This window comes from Zootermopsis nevadensis, unplaced genomic scaffold (assembly GCF_977971745.1).
Source record: "Zootermopsis nevadensis isolate Lab colony 2312 unplaced genomic scaffold, Znev_1.0 Znev_ptg000019l, whole genome shotgun sequence".
Classification (NCBI taxonomy): Eukaryota; Metazoa; Arthropoda; class Insecta; order Blattodea; family Termopsidae; genus Zootermopsis; species Zootermopsis nevadensis.
The window spans coordinates 7078582-7099057 of record NW_028259151.1 but is presented as its reverse complement, the minus strand read 5'-3'; the positions used below and the strand labels follow the sequence as shown (position 1 = coordinate 7099057).

General features: G+C 35.8%; 2 protein-coding genes across 9 annotated transcripts in view; one reads left to right on the top strand and one right to left on the bottom strand.

Annotated features, from left to right (window-relative positions):
• Non1 (nucleolar GTP-binding protein 1) overlaps nucleotides 1-15758 on the bottom strand; it is a 31571-nt gene extending 15813 nt beyond the window's left edge. For all 5 annotated transcript variants that reach the window (XM_087351570.1, XM_087351568.1, XM_087351569.1 and 2 more), the window contains exons 1-12: nucleotides 15566-15758; nucleotides 15315-15485; nucleotides 15114-15217; nucleotides 13901-13984; nucleotides 13267-13420; nucleotides 11747-11989; nucleotides 9072-9113; nucleotides 7941-8096; nucleotides 6408-6540; nucleotides 5242-5447; nucleotides 3626-3904; nucleotides 937-1074 (exon numbers count right to left, since the gene is read on the bottom strand). In XM_087351570.1, coding sequence (XP_087207696.1) covers nucleotides 937-1074; nucleotides 3626-3904; nucleotides 5242-5447; nucleotides 6408-6540; nucleotides 7941-8096; nucleotides 9072-9113; nucleotides 11747-11989; nucleotides 13267-13420; nucleotides 13901-13984; nucleotides 15114-15217; nucleotides 15315-15485; nucleotides 15566-15613 — 1758 coding nt within the window. In that variant the 5' untranslated portion in view covers nucleotides 15614-15758. The remainder of the gene's footprint in view (nucleotides 1-936; nucleotides 1075-3625; nucleotides 3905-5241; nucleotides 5448-6407; nucleotides 6541-7940; nucleotides 8097-9071; nucleotides 9114-11746; nucleotides 11990-13266; nucleotides 13421-13900; nucleotides 13985-15113; nucleotides 15218-15314; nucleotides 15486-15565) is intronic.
• Nucleotides 15759-15781: 23 nt separating this feature from the next.
• MED8 (mediator complex subunit 8) lies at nucleotides 15782-20476 on the top strand. Of its 4 annotated transcripts, none has more exons than XM_022076998.2 (6): nucleotides 15782-15922; nucleotides 16134-16312; nucleotides 16920-17165; nucleotides 18278-18448; nucleotides 18891-19017; nucleotides 19911-20476. In XM_022076998.2, exons 2-6 carry the CDS (start codon nucleotides 16148-16150, stop codon nucleotides 19988-19990), a joined length of 789 nt encoding a protein of 262 aa, XP_021932690.1. In that variant the 5' UTR covers nucleotides 15782-15922; nucleotides 16134-16147; the 3' UTR covers nucleotides 19991-20476. The 4 variants fall into 4 exon arrangements, with proteins under 4 accessions (XP_021932690.1, XP_021932688.1, XP_021932691.1 ...); XM_022076996.2 differs by having other exon boundaries at nucleotides 15835-15995; XM_022076999.2 differs by lacking the exon at nucleotides 15782-15922 and adding an exon at nucleotides 15974-15990.

The following is a 20476-nucleotide window of genomic DNA, read 5'->3' as shown; positions in this document are numbered from 1 at the left end:
GTTCATGCCAGACTCGATCAGTGATTGGTATGTTGGGTGTTAGTGGGCAAAAAGGGGATTACTATTGAGAACTCTTTTCCTGGCAGGGTTAACACAGGGAACCAGGAATACTGCCAACTGGATCACAATCACTGTGAAATGGTGACTTTGCAGGAGCATCAAGTTTTTCCAAAACTGTTAACACTGGGGTTCACTGTATAATACATGGTTTATTGAGATTGTCTTTCTCAAGGTGATGCTGTTTATACATGTAACATAACACTGGTCAGAATGAACATAGCCAATTTTAGAAAGAGAATGAAATGTGCTCAGAATTCTCAGACTACTGATGAATGAGACCAGTTTGCCTCTCAGATTTTTGAGCATCCTTGAGACTGTTTCTAAGTGTCATCACTTTCATTACTCTTTTTCAGTGAAGTATTCCCAGAAAGTAATGACTCAGCACTCAAGGTATTTCAAAGCAGTAACAGGTATGTGAGGTATGGAGTAAATATGCATACCTTCATGTGATAGCTCAATTGTCTGTGCTTATCCCCTAAGCTTGAACTTTGGGGTTCATGCCTGACATCACCCAGACCAGGTATGAATCAAAACAGCTTCATATGTGTCACAGAAATGTGTGTTATCACACACACCATCTTCAAATTATCAGTTGCTGAGGGAAAATAATGACGCAGGAAAACCTTTGGAATCAGGTGAAGGGAAGCAAAGACGCCAACATTAATCCTTTAAGCCAATGCAACTCCATATACGACAAAATAAATCGGAGCATTGTATGGTATTTGCTGTTACTCCCCAGTTCTACATATCAAATCTTTGCTGATGGATCAGAAGAAAACAAGACACTAACCTGCCATTCTCTTGTCAGAATTGGGAGACATTCAGGAACTTAGCTACAACAGCCAGTTGTGAGATACAGTAAAGATGTAAACTTACAGCAATGTCCTTGATGCCCATCTCATCTCTGGGTGGTTGAGACATACTCCTGGACCGACCTTCCGAATCAACCCGCATGCGTTTCAATGGAGGACGAGACACAGAACGGACCTTGCTTCGAGTCCTGGTGAAATGGGCCTGGTGGATAAAAAAATAACACTGTTCATGTTGTGTAAACAGACAAACTGAAGTGCAAAGCACTTCATATCTTTGCCATCAACATGGTAATCATAATTACATTTCAAAACTGTCAGCTTAGTTCACCAATAAAATGAAACATCACCTGTCAGTTTAAGTAAAATAAGATTTATATGCATAAACATTTTCTACTATCCACCTGCAACTTTTCTTTTGCAATAAAAAAGAGATTTGATTGCTGATACCTTAATTTTCTTCAATAAAAATATTTTTTTAAACTGAAGGTGATGTTCGGGTCTGGGTACTAAACTTAAAAACTGAAATCTACAGGACTTAAGGAAGATCTATTCTTCAACAATTTCTGAGGCACAGCTCTTAAGCAATAAGTGTAAGCTTGTATGGCACAATATCAAGGTTAGTATCAAGTTCATTAATTCCTTCATGCTAGCAATCATAACAAAGACAATCAACTAATAATGCCAGTTGTGCTATAGCACGAACGAAATATCTGTAACGAGTACTTTTAATAAATAAATTACCGGAACATTAATTTAAAAAATGTTATATAAAGGTAGAATGTCCATGATCTCTAGCCATTTGTTCTATAGAAATATTAAACTCCAGGTATTTCCTATCTCAAAAGAAAAATATATTTTAAAACCTTCCTTCCATGAGAAACAACTAACTTCACTTTTCTTTGTCTATCAGGCCAATCACATTGATTGTGCATTGTTACTAATTACTGTCTCAAACAGTATCCTAGAAACAGCTAAAACTTTATAACATTTATAAAATATTAAAAAATATTCCCTCACAAAGTTCAGGTCTTGCCAATACACATGAAAATAAATAAATAAATATCTGAGATGCTGACTAACACAACCATCTATCCAAACATTTCATATAATGCTACTGAAAGAAGAGCAGTAGATACAACTCTGAGACAAGAGACTTTTCATTAAGTCAGTACACCCAAATGAACCTGAATAACGTAATATTGTTTTTATACACATTTTTAAGAAACTATTAAATCACATGATTGCTGGAAAAAATGCATATATTTCTCTATTTCCCTCTCCGTGTTGGAGAAAACATCAATGAACTTAACTAACTCAGTGATGTAGTCTTTCTTGAGAAGCCAATAGTACACTCAGCTAATCAAGAAATTCCCTGTATATTAAAGAACCTGAAGGTTCACAAGAGCCCAATACTGGTGTCCATCTTAAGTCAGATAAATGCATTCCACACCCGCAAACCTGATTTCCTTAAGATTACTTTTAATACTATCCTCCCACCTACAACTAGGTTATGTAAGATTTGAGGTTGTCTAAATGGCCTCTACCCTTCAGGTTTTCCAAGCAAAACCTTTTTGCATTTCTCATCTCCCCTATACGCACAACATGCAATGCCCATCTCATCCTCCATGTTTTGATCATCCTAATGATATTTGATGAAGAGTACAAATTATGAAGCACCACATTACACAATATTCTCCAGCCTCCTGTCACTTCACACACACTATGGCTTACCGGAAGGCCTGCCTTCCAAGTCAAATTCGGAAGGTAAGCCTCAAACCTCTGAGAGTCCACACATGTACAGACTTTATGGCAGGTTTGTGCTCAGTCTTTTTATTCTTCATGTTCTACATGTTCAGTGAAGACGATGTGATTTTAATCGGTCTTGCTGTTACTTTAATGTTGAAAAAGAAGAGAAAGCTGAAACGTTCTAAGTGGGTCAGAAGTTGGTTAGATGGATCAAAACATTCTCACATAAATTTGTTGAATGAAATTCGATTAGAGCCGACGGACTGGCATAACTACCTGCGAATGGATGAGGACACATATTTGGAACTGTTAAACTTAGTTTAACTTAGTTAAACTACGAGGATTTGAAGTTCTCAGTGGCTGGTTGAGAAGACTAAATGCTACAAGCCTTGCCTTTACCCTCGTCTCTGCCCACACACGTTACGACTTGTAAACATCCAGTAAACCTTGAGGCAAAAAATCAAGCGACTGCAGATTTATCAGAGGCTCGGTTTCCGGCCAAACCTTCCGGCAAAATTCAACACACACTCTCCGGTTTGCCAGAAGGTTGGCCTTCAGAGACATAAGCCTGCTCTTAATGTCCCCATGAATGAAATTCTTATCTGTTTACGTTGTTCCTGAACATTTTAACTTAACTGTGTTTTCAAAAGATTTATTAGCTGACATTATATAATGATTTTGTCCTGGAGTTTGGTGATGAGACATGAATATATACTAATCTTCTCTGCATTTACTCATAGACTAACTTCCATACCAGCATCCAATATAGCATGAATCTTCATGATACTTGTGTCTTCACCCAATAAATTAACATCTTCAGCATGTCTTCAATGAATTTAGTTAAATACCTCTTCTTCTATATACACCATAATCCATATGTTGACAATCTTAAGTGATTTGTGCACACACTAACAAATCACTACTTAGCAATGCCAATTCAAATCAAGCTGTTTTAGTGTTGTATTATCTAACACATACTGAAGTAAGCAAACAAAATCAATACTTACACCACTGGTATCAGACATATCTACTCCAAGCTGCTCCATCTCAGAACAAAGGCGTGACACACTACGGCCACGAACCTTGGCAGGAGCTGTTCGGGGTACAACAGGCTTAGTGGAGTTCTTCACGATGGCCCGCTCCTGCCTCATGATGATTTTCTTATCCCGGATTTGACGTGCCAACTCCCGAATCTCTTTCAGGGTCTCATCCATCTCTATCTTGGGCACTGCATAGTAACCCGCCTCTTCACGTGCCACCTCCTCTGCTTCCAGCTGTGTCAGTTTCTGTAAGCACAACATAAAAACTTTTCTTTAAATTTAAACTCTATCCATTTTATAGTATTTTATTCTGTATGAAAAATATGTATTTTCTTTTTTATTCAACTTACTCAAAATAGAGAATATGGTACTAAGCTGGTGCATGGGCAATGAATAAGCATCCCCTAGCCATAATATGTAAAATAAATATTAAAACTGTACAGGATTCAGCCAAAATGAAGGAATCATAAAATAATATATAGTAGCCTCAAATAAGACAGTATATTGGTCCTTCATTTTGGTTGAAATTTCTGTATAATTCTAATATTTATTTGACATACAGGTAGCCCTCGATTTGTGCCGATTTTGAAACCAGAAAGTCAAAAAGTAAAAAAAATATATTTTACTATTATTTATAAAGTTTTAAAATGTATCTCGTACTGCTTCTTATACTAAATCGTAATTCTTACATCACTGATTTTGAATAAACATTATAAATACAGTCATCTCTGCAATTACGTATGTTTTGTAAATGCGAATTTGCTCCAATTAGATAGATGAATCGGTAAAAGCTATTTGTGAAATGCAAACTTTTGCATATGCGAGTTTGCTCTTATGCAAGTTCATTCCTGGCATTTTAAACTTTCAAAGGATTAATTTAATCTCTGCGGAGGTACCGGGGTTATTTTTACTACACGATTTTCTATAGGCTGGCGTCTTACAAGAATGTAACTATCGCATAACAGCAGAGATGACTGTACACATCAATCACATGAGAGAATCGCGGAGATCAACAAATTGCCGATTGTAAGTGTATAAAATATATTTTTTAAATTCCCTTTGTTATATTTATGTTATTTCAGAGCTTTAAATGTAATGCCATCATATTACTCGTCAATGTTTGGGTGCTGGGAACGCATGTCATTGACTTCCCATTGAATTACATTATAAAATCGTTCCAATATATGCTTATGCCGGTTTGTCCAGGAACACATCCTCGGCATAAATCGAGGGCTACCTGTATTATTAACCACAGACAGATCTTTACACAATTGGATTATACAGTCTAGGAAGCCCATTTCCCAATGCCCACATATTAAGATCAGCTCCATCTAACAGATCCAACTGTGTAGGTTCATTTTAATACGGACACCAAAAACACACTGCAGCTGATTCACACGGCACACCAAACCTGTCTGTTTTATAGAAAATAAAAGCACAAAAATATTACAATCAAGAAATAAGATTCTTGTGGGCCCCACTTCAGCAAATTATTCCCTTAATTGTACAGATTAGCTTTCATGTCAACTTGATGAACAGAAACATGGTCTATAGAGATCCAAATCTTAAGAATGTTTTGATACCTCAAACATGTCTGGGTCTATGTAGTCAGCAATGTTGTGTCCTTCCCAGATCTCAGGAATGATGTCATACTTATAACTATCTGGTAAGTCATAGTTCTTCTTAAGATCTAGAATATAATCATCTCCCATCTCTTCCTCAATATCCTTCTCCAGCTTACGCTTCACTCCACGTGTGGCAGCCTCCTGACGACGTTTCAGCACATTCTCTACAAGCAATTGGGATATCTCTCAATTTTATACCAGTTACAAACACAAGAACATTCTAGGCCTCTTATTTCCTCACACAATGACAAATTATCATAATATTACATTTTTGAAAAACATTCACACACACATTTTTTAATTGAAATGCAATCAAAATCTGGGGTGATCAGCTTATTCATGGATGCTCTGATGTAGAAGCATCCAGATTAGAATTCTGTTTAATGCCAATCACAAACAGGTGATGAATATTATAGACATCACAAAAAAATACTGTGTATTCACAATGTGAATGTACCATACACTACAAACTCAGAAAGACAAGAATGAAGTAACTGAGATGTCTGTAGCAAGAATTTCTATAGTACAAGAGCAGACTGCTCACAATACAACATAATGAGAACAGCGAAACATTCCTTCATTAACCTTTCACTGGTATGAAACGGTTTTCTTATACAACAGATTGAACACCTTGAAGCCAAACTCCATCTACACAACACCTAAGAATTCACTCCATACATCAAAGAAGACACAATGCTTCTCCATCACAAAAATCAACTGGTTAATGCTGTTATAGGAAATAATCCCTGTTTACACTGAAGGTTGACAGGTGTGAATGGTGAATACTACTATTCTATCCAAAGATTAAGGGTCTGGTATGCAAACAAATCAGCCAGTCAGGTACCAGTACCATATATTTTCATTTGGGAATGTTAGTAATAAAATAGTGTCACCCTCTGTGGACTAGTGGTTTGCGTGCTCGCCACTGGACCCAAGGTTCGTGGGTTCAAACATGGCTGAGGTCGAAGGATTTTTAAGTGTGATAAAAATCTGTAGCACAACTTCCTTCAGAGGTGAAGTAAAGCCAATGGTCCCATGCCGTAGATGTTATTACCCATTAGCAGCAGAAAAAGCAACGAGGTAATCTGGAACTTTAGAGCTCTGCCCGCACAGTCACTGCTTACCTGGTATACAGGGTGGGCGAGCTTTCTCATCTCTTGATGCCGGCAAGGCAACGTGCAGACGGTTCAGGACACCTTCCACCTTCTTTGTTTTCACTTTCATCTCAACTCTGTATGCAAGAAGTCTCTCACATGCCTACCAACATAACCAACTATGATGATTGTATGTGCGTGTGGGTATGGGTGTGCATGTGGGTGTATGTATGTGTGCACGCACACGTGCGTGAATACATCTGTTAGAAAAGAACACAGTCTGATATCCATATGGCTACAGTTGCTTGTATTACAGTGACAGTTTCCCACACTAATTCATTATTACTGTTTTATTTGATTAGCTTAAATATCATAAGCAGTCAGCTCCTGCTTCAATGACCAGTTAGAACAAAAATAACTCCCTATATCTGTAGTAATAAGAGATATGACAATTACATTCCTGGAATGCCCCCACAAAAGCTGTACATAATTACTTACACACTAATGGCTACTGTCACCTTCAAAGTAGTCTCCATGCACTTAGTGAGTTGGTGTTTATGTTGCCAATGTATGAACATCTGTGGCCCTTCAAAGCAGTCTTCAGTTTATATATATAATAAAATATGCACACTAATGCACAGTTTTGCAACACATGATGTAAACAGCATGGCATCTCCACGCGGACTGAAAACACACGTTGGAGGGATAGTCGCTTTTACCACGTGGGTTTTGCTTTATGGACTCTTGTTGGAAGAAACCGATCGCAACTGATCTGGTTGAAGTTTGGTCAACTAATGCAGGAGTCAGATAATTGAGGGTCAGTTAACAGAGTTGTTATTGTACTATAGCTCTATTTCAAGCTGAGTACCTCCTAAACACAAATCAAATGCATCATATAGAAAGCTTGATCAATGTAAAATTTTGGAAACCAGATGAATTAGACATGGGAAATACATCTAAATACTTGTGAAAAGATCTTACACAAGCTGCTGCTTTTTTAAGTTTTAACGGGATTTCAATTTTCCTATAACAATGGACATGAACAGGTGTGGGAGCAATATCAAGTTTTCCTGGATGCCATCTTTTTCCCAGTGCATCAGCACCACACTACCCTAGTGCACTGGTTATTATTCCTGCTTCACATATTCCAGTAACTTAAAATTAAAATACCCATCACAAAAAATGTTTCAGAATTTCTTTTTCATGTTAAAATATTCTTAAATACCATACAGATTTTAAGGTACATAAAATTATGAATAATAAACTGCATTATTTATATCTCAGGCATTTTATAAATTAGACAATGAAACAAAACATCTAATGAGAAACACTTAAAAAGAACAAAATTAAAAAATGCTATTTGGGCACAGATGTGCACCTAATAGTTAACAGTTTAAAATTAATTTTATATGTATCATAGCCACATATATAATATTATGGCATAGAGGATGAATGAAATAAGGCCTAGCATTATTGATCTGTTCACAGACCAAGAGAATAAGAAGTGATATACACGTAGACATTCAGAAGTGTGTAGACAAATTAATACATGTGAAGTCTCACCTCCTGCTTCACTTCCATGACGCCCTGCTCTGCAACTGTGCTCATCTCCATAACAGGAATGTTCTCTGACTCGAGGGGTGCCAACAGAGCCCGCTTCTCGGGGCTCAGTTCTTCCAACTTCACTATGTCTGCTTTGTTCAGTACCACCAATAATGGCTGCAACATAAGACACTCTCAAAGTAATAACAATAATAAATAAATTTGCGTACAATTACAATACAAGAACACAGTGACACACTTTTTCATATTGTGTAAATAAGTAGTGGAACTGATCTCCACTAACTACATGAAACACTATATTAACTTCTGAAAGTTGTCTGCTTCTATGCAAACTTGTGCCATTAAACCCCAGTCAGGATAGCCAGTCTCCAGGCCAAGATTTGAACCCAGGACCTAGATAATATATGGCCTCTGATACCTGCTGGAGTAAACTTATTCACAATCCAAATAATCTTCTGACGTTGCTTACCCATTCATGTAATATGTGTCTGCTAATATAAACTGGTATGCCTTAGGTCATTTTTACTTTTTGTATTTGAAACTACTTATTGTTGATAAACTTTAAACTGTAATCAGACCACAACCAAAGGGAAAGATTGTATTCATTCCAATGAGATTAAGCAGACCAAACAAACATGCCTGTAGCAGTTCCAAGCCAAGTACAGGTGAATCCAAGATTTTCTGCCACCATAAATATGCAGTATGAGGTTAAATTTGAAGACTAATTTATTAAAATATGAAAAAATTAAAATAATTTTAAATAAATGTAAAGTAGGTGTGTATATAAAGACTGATTATTATTAAACTTTATGTGCAGGTAAATGGGTTCATTCTCAATAACAGTTTTTATTTCAAGGTTTTGGCTTAAAAATGTGATAAATACTCTATTTTATAACATGCAACACTTTGAGATGGTTTAAATTTCAATTAAATCCACATGTGCATGTTAACCACAGAATTTAAATGTCATGCTAAATGGTTCATTGAACATTTCACCATAGTTCTACACTTCCACATGTTCCTGCAGTAAAATCAAAAACTGAATGAAACTGGATATAATCTGTTGTTACTGAAGTGAATCATTGAACACAGTGGTCTGATTAATACTTGTTAATTTGTGGCATTGCTTACCTTGTTCACAAAGAGGGGCTTAATGCTTTCAAACAGCTTCATCTGCAAAAGAAATCAGTAAATTCTGCATTATTACATGAACCCAAATATGAACTCCATAATATAAAAGCCTTAACTACTTTCTAACACTGAAATAACATTTTTTAACCATTCCATTACGACATGCAGGCCCACAAAGTGTTGTTTAAAAACTCTCATATACCATATTTTAATTATAGGGCTAGCATTGCTATTGTATTATCAAGGCTTTATTTATGCCCTGATCAGGACAAGCTGGTAAAATTTAACACAATTCTTCTCCTTACATTTTGACAGCCAGTCTAATGTAGTGGTTCTTAATCTCTTTAACCATGACTCAAATCACTGTTTTGGAAACTCAAGCTTGAAACTGAATTACATTTACTAACACACACAGTAATTTATTACAAAAATAAAACATGAGCTAAATGTTAAACAATAATAAATACTTTTAATAGTAGGCAGTTACAGCCATCACTATGAAGCTTCAACATTATGCAGGAATATAAGAATTTAATATTGATACATACCTATTAAGCAGGCAAAGGACACAAAATATTTTAAAAAATAAAACAAAGAAACTATAAAAATTTAAAAACAAAAAACAAAACAAAAAAAGATTAGAAACAAATCAAACATGGTTTCAGTGATGACAGGCAGCATCATATGCCATAATCTGGGTGAAGCCTGTTCTGTAACTTCATCCTCCATTGTAATCCTTTCTCCTCTCAATCTGCTCTGTTCACACCCACCACCTGACTTACATTATTTTAAACAGATGCAGCCACAAGCCTGCATATGCATTTCTACCCCCCTCCACCCCTGTCCAATGGAGCACCTCATTCACTCGCTCACCTACTTTCACTGTCTTTTCAAAGTAAAACCAAAAATATATCAGACCTCAGTTCTAGTTACAGTTATTAATAAGGTATACTGATGGGAGTAAGAACAAGAGTGGTACAAATGACAGTGACAGCAAAACAGGCAAGACACTGGTACATAACTGGTTTGAAGTCACTGATTTAAATCTTAAGCGGCCCATCCACATACAAGTCTGGCTTGTGAGTCCGGCTCGGCTCCTATCAAGCCAAACTCGTTTGTGGGTGGGGTGTCACGAGCCGAGTCTGCTATGCATGTGTGGTGAAATATATCCGAGCCCGGCTCACGAGTCAAGCTCGCCGAGCCAGACTCGCAAGTCAGACTCGTACGTGGATGGGCCGCTTAAGCACAACTATTCCAATGCAAAATACTGAATGTGAAGCAGTTGTAACATCAAGTTTTCACTGGAGAACTGAATCTACTGAACATTTTTATCTTTCCTTTGGTCTAGATTTGTTAGACCTTATCCTGCAGGAAACCATACTGAATGGGAATAAAGTGAAATGTAAAATATGCCCCCCTACCAAGAGACCTAAAATCACACACTGGTCACCTCCAACTCCAGCCAATATGAACGCACTGTTTAGTATTGTCATAAATTCCTATATCCTGTGTCTGATACTACTAGCAAATACTACTTACAAGCATAGGTGAACAAAATGACACCATTTTTGATGTGCTCCCAAGTCATATAACATATTACATCATATAATACTGCAAAATATGCAGTAAAAGGCCATTTAACACCCAGACAAGTGCTTAAAACCATACCACATAGTCAAAAGCTACTTGTAAATCTATAGCAGAGATGATTCCAGCAGTGGTGACGTGCTAACACGTGCTCTTTTTTACTGTACAGTCCACATGCTATGAATTATAACAAAATGGCCAAGAATTTCCTTCTGAACATGAAGTCAACAACACACATCTCTGTTTGTGTGAACATAAAATAATTGTTATGATGGGAGATAACAGTGATAAATCTGTGGAAAAAGCATAATGAATTTCACTAAGAAATGAGTACAATGAGATTTTATGCAACTGGAATTTTATTTTAAAAACTATGCATTATGTTTTGACACAATTTCTTGCTGATAAATGAAGCATTCCCTCTACAAGCACCAAAATCATTACTATGGAAGAGATGAAGTACCGTGCATTTATAAGATGTAGTCCAGTGGTCCCCAATGCGGTGCCCGCCAAGGCTTTTCTTGGGTGCCCGTGTTGTTACGGAAAGAGGTTATACTGAATAATGAAGGCTGTTCAACCATGAACATTATAAAATCAAAGCGCAGATCTCGACTTACTGACGCCCATCTTGACAATTGTTTGCGAGCAGCAACATCATCCTACACTCCCAAATTTGAAAAACTGGCCGATGAAATGCAGCGCCAAACATCCCACTTGAGTAATAATAAGTGTGCTTATAAAACTACATATTTTTGATTGAACGGTTTCTTGTATCATTAAACGTCGTGTTGTTTTGTGTATTATTAGGTATCCATATCTTATTTGTCCAGAGAAAAGAAAATTTGGATTTGTTAATTGGTTGGTGCCCGCCACGATCTCATAAACTCTCAAATGTGCCCGTAGGCACAAAAAGGTTGGGGACCACTGAAGTAGTCAATTGACTACATCTTAATACGATTAGCAGGTTAGCCTGATGACAGAAACCATAGACAAATTAATGCAGTTTTCATTAATCTGTATTCATATGACTAGCATTTTAAACACTCACTACACAGGAAGAGCTCCATCATTAAATAATGTGATCATACCTGATCTTCAAGACTGTGATCGCACTGCTCAGAGAGGTCCATCACGTACAGCACTGCAGCACGCAGGTGAGCAAGTGCTGTCACTGCCTGCATCTCAATCACATTACGGTCCTCTAGTGGATGATCCAATATTCCAGGTGTATCAATCACCTGCCAGCGAAGATACTTATAGTCCATGTGGCCTACATAGAGTGACTTTGTTGTAAATGCATATGGTTGAACCTCCACATCAGCTCGTGTAATCTGTAGAAACAAATGTACATCCATCAGTGTCGTAAAAACACAGTTTATTTTCATATACTTAGAAATGAATGAATGAATAATTGATTAACCTTCAACTCAAACCCAAACCTCGAATAAAATGGGGCGTCGAAGTTCAAAGTACGTCAAATAATTTGGTAAATAACTTCCATCTATGCATACATAAAAACATGCTTTTTACATTACTAATGTACATCCAGCTGAGTGAAGTGAAATCTTAGCTCAAAGGTCCTGGACATTTGAGGAAATATGTTACAGTGCAAGTCTCCTAATATGACAGTCCAATATAACAGTTACTAGTGCAAGTTCAATTTTACACACCTGCATATTACGTCTTAACAAAATCCTGGCCAAATTCGCATAAGAATATATTTAAAATTTTTAACCTATTTCAACTTTGTTTTTTCATGTGATAGTTAAACAGTGAACAATCAGGTTAACCTCCTAATGGTATAAAACTTTAAGTTTCATAAAGATCAAATTCTGCTGTGGACTGAAGTCCAATATCATGGTAGAGTAAAATATGGACAGTAAGGGGAAAGTGTAAACCATTTATGATAACCAATAAAACAAATATTTTAGTTACGTTGATCCATCTCATTTGAATTGTTCATGTTTTGACATTTTGCCACTTCTCTATCAGATTTTTAGTATATAAAATGTGCATGCAAACAAAACTGCTTACACTATGAAGGATACTAATGCCAAATGTGTTTCGACCTCAAGAGGTCATCATCAGTGGCAAAAAATAAGTTAATTCATATAATATAAATCAAAAGATTATAATTTTTAACAGAATATAAAGCTAAGTTCTTTACAAAACCATAATCTTTTGATTTATATTATATATTATTTTTTGCCACTGATGATGACCTCTTGAGGTTGAAAGACGTTTGGCATTAGTGTCCTTCATAGTGTATAACAGTTTAGTTTGCATGCACATTTTATATTCCAATACACTACACGGTATGAAAGGTTTTACGATTTTTAGTGATGATGAGAGTAACAATCATGATAGTAATGATGAGAGACTTTCATTTTAGGATAAAAATTTTTGTTAAACAGGTATGGTTCAGGATGTCTATAATGTTACATGGTTTGTGTTATGCATTGTAGTTCTGATGTAAGTCTTAGGAACACAGTGAGTGATATTTAAATACAGTAATATTTTTTAGGACTGTTAGTGAGCACAGCAACAAAGAATTTATATATTGGGACAATCCAGCATGCAGTTACTTTGCTTTGTGCTAGCCCAATACCTTATTGATGAAGCTGGATTTTCCAACATTTGGAAAACCACAGATGATGATGGTTCTGGTATATGGGTCAATAGATGGGAGACGGGCAAGGTGCTGACGTACTTCCTCCAGGTACTGCAAGTTCTGGCTCTGACGTTTCATTATAGTTGCCATCCTGGGGCAAAAACAATTTCATGTTAGACTGGGCCAAGAAGAACATTATAATTTGAAATGTACATATTTCATAACACAATACTCCTTTTTTCATATTCACGTATTTCTGAAAATTTTTAAATAAAGCTTTTTGAAAGTATAATGTGATTTGTCCTGTCTCAATATAAGTACGTGAAATAGAGTAGAGCTATCAACAAGAGAGATAAAACAAATTGTCACTCCAAATTCGAAAAGACAGTTCTGAAAATTCTTGGTTTACAAAGTATCAGGGCATAAAGAAGTAATTTTAATAATGCAATATCATCAATTCTATTAAAATGCTTCCCCAGACCTGAAGATATGTTCAGCAATATGGAAAACCTTCTTATACCTTTACACATTACTATGAATGAGATTTCATAACATAATAGGAACATAAACAAAAACTTGGTGATGACTAGACAAGTACAGCAACATAACCCAATTTAATATCAGCACTCACCGACCCAAGGCAGCTCTTTTCAGTTGCTTACAACGGTACAAAGAATCTCCAAACTTCAAAAGGCGAACATAATCCTTTGCCACACTGAAAAGGAATGAATTTAACAAATTGAATTAATTAAAAAACTATCAAGTGCAACACATTATTCCTGATACATTATCTGCAGTTCTAATGTGCTCTTTGTTACTTGCTCTTCAGTCTGATGAAAATACTTCAGATACAACTAGTGTAGTTAATGCAATATGTATGAACTAGAATCCCAATTTGGGTAATATAATTTTTGGTTTCACTGATCAAATGTAAAGGAGAAGAAAAAAACAACTCAAATGGAATGCTTTAATATAGAGAGTACTGGTTCCTACAAGAGTATTTTCACAAATATCTTGCAGAATGGTTCTTGTGCTAACAACTAAACTCTACATGCTTTTCCATGAGGACAGTCATACCACTCATGTCAATAGATACTTTAAAATTAGTTTATTTAGCTTACTTCCATTCTGTACTGTCACATGGGTTAATCTCATGGGAAAATTCAACAGGCAGTAATAAATTATTCTACATCTAAAAGAAAATAATTACAATAATGGCTGGTGTTAAAAGCAAGTCTCTTGTAGAAAATTATTTCAGAAATTTACTACACTTCCTCTTGCAAGTGAATTCATATAATGCTTACTATCATTTGTGGTGGAAAACATGGACAAATGTCAAAGAAATAAACATGTACACAATTTAAACACAAAATGTAAATATAACCTTCATATGCCAAATACTAACCTCACTCAATATCAAAAAGGAGTATATTATACAGGAGTCAACTTATTCAACAACCTTTTACCTACAATTGAGCAAACAAGTCTCCACCTGTCCTAAATCTTTAATAACTGGTAAATTCAGACATTTTCCTCTTCCTTTGCCTTATGACGTTGCCAAAAAACCAAGAATACACTACTCAGTACACAAATACACAAAAAGTTGATCTCAGAAGAAATTTAAGTTATGTGTAACCTTCACCAAGTGTTGGCAAATCTTGTCCTCTAAGACACAGGTGCAGAATATGTTTGGGTCATGGCTCAGTTATGAAAAGTTCACACCTTCTGTATAATGGCTCACACAACAGATAACACGATGAGACAGCAATGGGTTGAAAAATTGTTCCAGGTCTGGGCCTGAGAGGAGACCATGACATAATCTGTGCTTATCCAAGAGTACTTACTTGTCTACAAGGTGTCTAGCAGTGTTCAACTGTCCCAAAGCCAGCTTATAATGATCTTTATCATACAGGATGTTCATCAAGTCTGCATAAAATGGATGTACGTCCTACACAACCAAAGGAATTGAAATGATTACATACACACAACCGGACATTTGATTACGTGTTTCAGATACGAGTTTTTATAACATAATTTGAACTTACATCCAACTTCGGAAATTCCTGTATAATCCGAGAAAGCCTGTCATGAAAGTTCTGCTGAGTGTATTTCACTTTGCGCATGTAGAACTGACGAATGCGAGATATCTTATAATGTTTGTGGATCACTGTCGGTGTTTTACGCTGCGTCTTAGAAAGAATAATATCAACGAAGTCCTGGAAATAAATGCATACATAACATCATTCAACATCAATAATTACATTTGGATACATTCACACACATATATTAATATTACCTTTGCTGGTGGGACCACTGCTATCCTCTTAAAATTATACATCGCCATGGCTATCTGCCTACCGATATTTACGAAATGTGAAATTTCTGGACAAACCTCCCCAACACACGTGCAAAGTGCTTACGTATGACCTAGTACAGGCGTTACCAACGTATTCTAGGGGCAACAACCATTGCCAACGTAAAGAATGGTCAGAACTGCGAATCGACAGAAAACCTAAATGTTGATCTTGATGATAACAACCTTCACAGAACGATGATAATACGTTGTATAATCTATGTAATTTCTGTGACCTGTGCCGTACTTAAATTATACGCTATGATATTAACTGTGGGATAAACTGTGTTGTTATGGGAGGTATGATGCATAATAGTATCATAGAAATCGGTTTGGGGGCTTGTCAGGGCCTGTTTTTGTGAATTGAGGTTAGGTGCGTAATTTGCTTTCGTAGAAGTGTCGGTCTTTGTATTATTTGTTTGATGTTGGTTCATGTTTTCATTTATAGCATAAATCTGATTATTAGTATATACGATATAAAATTGCTGGTGCTGTGTTCTCATACTTGCAGAATAACCTCTCAAGATGCAAAGAGAGGAGAAGCAACAAGACGCAGCATTAGAAGCAATAATTATGCGTGTTAACGATCTTAAGAATTCAATTGGATCAATGCTTGTTAAACTGGAGCATGAATATGAGACTTTAAATTGGCCAACATTTCTTGATAATTTTGCCTTGATGTCAGGACATGTAAGTTACATATCACCAATTTTTTTACGTTCTTATTGGAACTAGAATTGTTATTTATGACCATTTCACAGATCCATCGTTTTACATAAGCCAAGGATGTACAATATGTCATAAACTTATCTAATCATATACAAATATTGTATGTCATATATAAACACAGATATGACACTATACAGTCTGAGCCTCTGAGAGCATCATTAAATAAACAAAACGAAGTAAATGATGCAAATTAAAGTTCCAATGTAGGTACATAATTGTTTGTTACAGTTTCTTTATATATTTTATATGGAACAAAGTAATTACATTTTTTACAATGTATAAATAATTTATTGTGTTCTTAGAAAGATAATTTAATAATCATAGTCATTAATACTGGTTTAAATATATTGCATTGGTATCTACCTACAAGTAAATGCATTAAAACCGAGAGAACCAGTATCAAAATCTTTACTAACATGAGAACCTCAAACTCACTGGTTTAATACTTTATGATTGATGGAAGCTTACTGAATAACTTTATTTCTCTACTGTACACTTAATTTTGAAAACTAGTGAGGTTAGCATTAATTATTGTCTAATACTGACATATAACTTGTTCCCTCTGCAGCTGACAACATTATCCAAGATGTTGAGTCATGACAAGTCACCACCTTTGCGCAATTTGACGGTTTTGCCACTCTTACTGAGTCCTGATAGGGATGAAGAATTACTTCGACTCACAGAAGGACGTGTTCCTACATTTTCTCATGATCTTGTCCCTGACTATCTCCGCACAAAACCTGAACCTGATGTAGAACGTCAAATGATTCAAATGGAGCATAAGGCAGCCAACCTTGCATATGAGTCAGCTCAAGTATGTATTAGAATATGTCTTAAGAATAAATATGGCATTAATTTACTCTGGTACATTGGTCTAGAACTTAAAATTGTTTTTTGCGCACAATTGCAGACACTTTTTCTTGTCAAATAGGGATAAACAATACTTTAATTATCAAAGAATTGCAAATGACATGTAAATATATCTGTTAGTTTTAAAATGTTCTTGGGTATTTACAATGAATTTCATTAATGAGAATATGTATTCACATGGAAGAGCTAAGATCTCAATCTCTTGAATAGACTTCTATGTAAATTTCTAGATTTGACACCGGCCATTAATCTAAAAACTTTCCTTTGTATAGTAATTGTCTTTGCTGTTAGATGAATTAGCCCAAAAAATTATTCCATACTTCATTATGGAGTGATAACAAACAAAATAAAACTGATTTGAATGTGTCAGTGTTGCTGACATGCAACATAGATCAAACTGTGTAACATGCTCAACTCAAGATTTCTGTCTTCTGGGTTGTTGCGCTGTGTAGTCTGGTCGATGTTAACCAACGTTTCAGAGGTCATACTGCCTCCGTCATCAGGGTGATGAATAATTCATAATACACAGCACAACAACCCAGAAGACATAAATCTTCATACTCACCGCTGTGAAAACCTCAAATCTTACCTGCTCAACTCAACTTAGTATCAGTATATCAGTATGATTTGTCCAAGTTAGGTGGTTATCAATTTTGCAAACCCAGGAATTCTTCATTTACTAACTCATGTTATTATATTTGTTGTAGCTAGATAAGGACAGCTTATTAGCAGTAAACCATTTACTTGTAGGATTATGCAGATTATACCTAAACAGATTGATATGTATTCAGAACTGAAACTGTTATCCTCTTTTGTTTTATATGTAGCAAAAATCACATAACTAGATGTCTTAAAATGTCTTGTTTTCCTTTTATTTGTATAACATTTCATGGATGCATATGGTTTGTTTTAAAACTATATACAGAACTTGAAGAGATATGGCATCCAGTGGAAACACATATCCTGAACTAGGTTTTATGTGCTTAATGACAAACTGAGGAGGTATGTTGTGTGTTGTAGTTAAATTGTTCTAAGGCCTGGTATTGTATTGTTTAGAAACAGGTAACAGCATACAGCAAAGTTGTAAGTCATGTGTGGGATATTGTGAGCAAGGCTCGCGAAGAGTGGGAGACTGAGTCTGGGTCTAGATCGGGAGGAGCTCAGACGTCATCAGTGTCAGACACACATGTACTAGTGGCAGCAGTTGGAATGGGGAAGGGGCTCAAGGTAAGCTTATGATACTGCATCACACACTGAGCTTATTTAATTACTCAATTACATGTCATAAGGCTAACTTCAATTGCTTATTGCCATATCTTATTAGACATTCATATTTATCCCATTTGAAGTTGATGGCGTTCCATTTGTAAACATTTGTCAGCTTTGCTGTTAACACATTTGTTGAATTTTATATTTTCTACTGAAATGTATCTGTACATACTGTCTGAATGTAATGTCAATTGTTCCACAATGTGGTTTATTAGGATTTGTAGAGGGCAACTGTCTGTCTGTACTGTTAGGATTTCATAATTGTGAGTTATTTTTTAATAACTTGACACTCAGTTTCTCATATTTCTTAAACTGTATGTAATTCAGACAATGAATATGATATTTCAAGCAGAGCATTGATTACTTCATAGCTGTCTTCAATTATATGTCTTTGTTGCAGCCCATGGTGCAGCAGCCTGTTTCATCAGGTCCACAAGGGATGATGGTAGCTCCAGTTGGTCGCCCTGGTGCTGGTGGCCCACAGCAGCCTGGAAGTGGTCCTATGAACCCAAATCAACCTGGCCAAAGTATGCACATTCTTTATTTCAAGCTGTTGATTGCACAGTATGAAGTCACTCATTTCAGCTAAGTAATTTGATTTGAGATCTGTTACAGTTGACATTGGAGTCTGCATTTATCCAAATTAACATTTGGTCCCATTTTCAAATGCCAGTTTGCATCATGCCATGTAAATAAAAGCACATTGGTGATTATAGAGTGGACCATTGATTTGTTTCATTTCATACATCAGAAAGCCTGCTTATATATATATGTATGTGCAAACTTATGGAACTGAGAGAACCAAGATACTGGTAAAGATGTTTATCAAATCTAAAACTTCTTGACGATGGTGAAGAGTCAATTGAATAAAAATTTTCTTGGATATCCAAGAAAATTTTTATTCAATTGGTAAAGATGTTGTAATTATCTTACATTGTACTTAATGTTAATATTTTAATGACTTATACTCCAGCAGATACCACTCTTACATTTAGGCGCTTGACCTTAAAAGGTTCACCATCAGTGATATTTCACATGCCTGGCCACAATGGTACATCAGGCATCTACAGTAAATCAAAAACAATTTAAATCTTGTGTAGTTACTATTATTTTATTTTCAGTTTTAATAGAAGTTGTCTAAGTAGATGGCATTATCATTTCTATTACCTGATGGCTGCCATGTTGTAACTGTTTGATATAACTGAGAAAAGGTATTTTATGATCCACAGTGGCACAGCCGTAATACTGAGTTCCATGAAATTCAGGCGAGATTAATTAGGATTGTTTCAGTTTTGAACAGTGCAAAAAACCTTTGTTCTAAATCAAGACATACTGAAAGTGGAGAGATTTTATAAATGTGCTGCAGCAGGAATTTTAATTAGTGATTGAATCAGCAATGTGTTTTTTTTTGTTTTCACAGTGGGACCAATGGGCAAAGCACCAAGTGCAATCAAAACCAACATCAAGGCTGCATCACAAATCCATCCTTATGGAAGATGAATTGATAAACTATATATGAACTGCAGCATATGGACAATAGACTTTGATCAAATGCAAGTGACCATGTACTTGTAGCCCTGTTCATTAGATTCTCTCCTTTCTTAAACTTGGTGTCCATCATCATGAGGGAGGAATCTTTGTCTTTGCAAAGTGATATGATTATCCTGTCAGATTGCTGGCTATAAGATGTGTTTTTAGATAAGATACTGTCCTTACAAGCAAGCTTCTCTGCAGACTGTATCCTCCATATACAGAAAGGATTATCCCTGCAGAATGGCATGAAGAGCACTTCATGACATACTTAGCCTTAAGATAGCAGATTGGTCTTGCATCAGAACTTCATAGACTAATGTACTGATATGGAGCTGGAACATGTTCATGAGTTATGTCCAAATATAACTAAAATTGTGTAATTTATAGTGTTAGCAGTTTGTTTGCTTATTTTTATATTTTTAAATAAAGGTATATAGTTCATTTGTTCAAAAA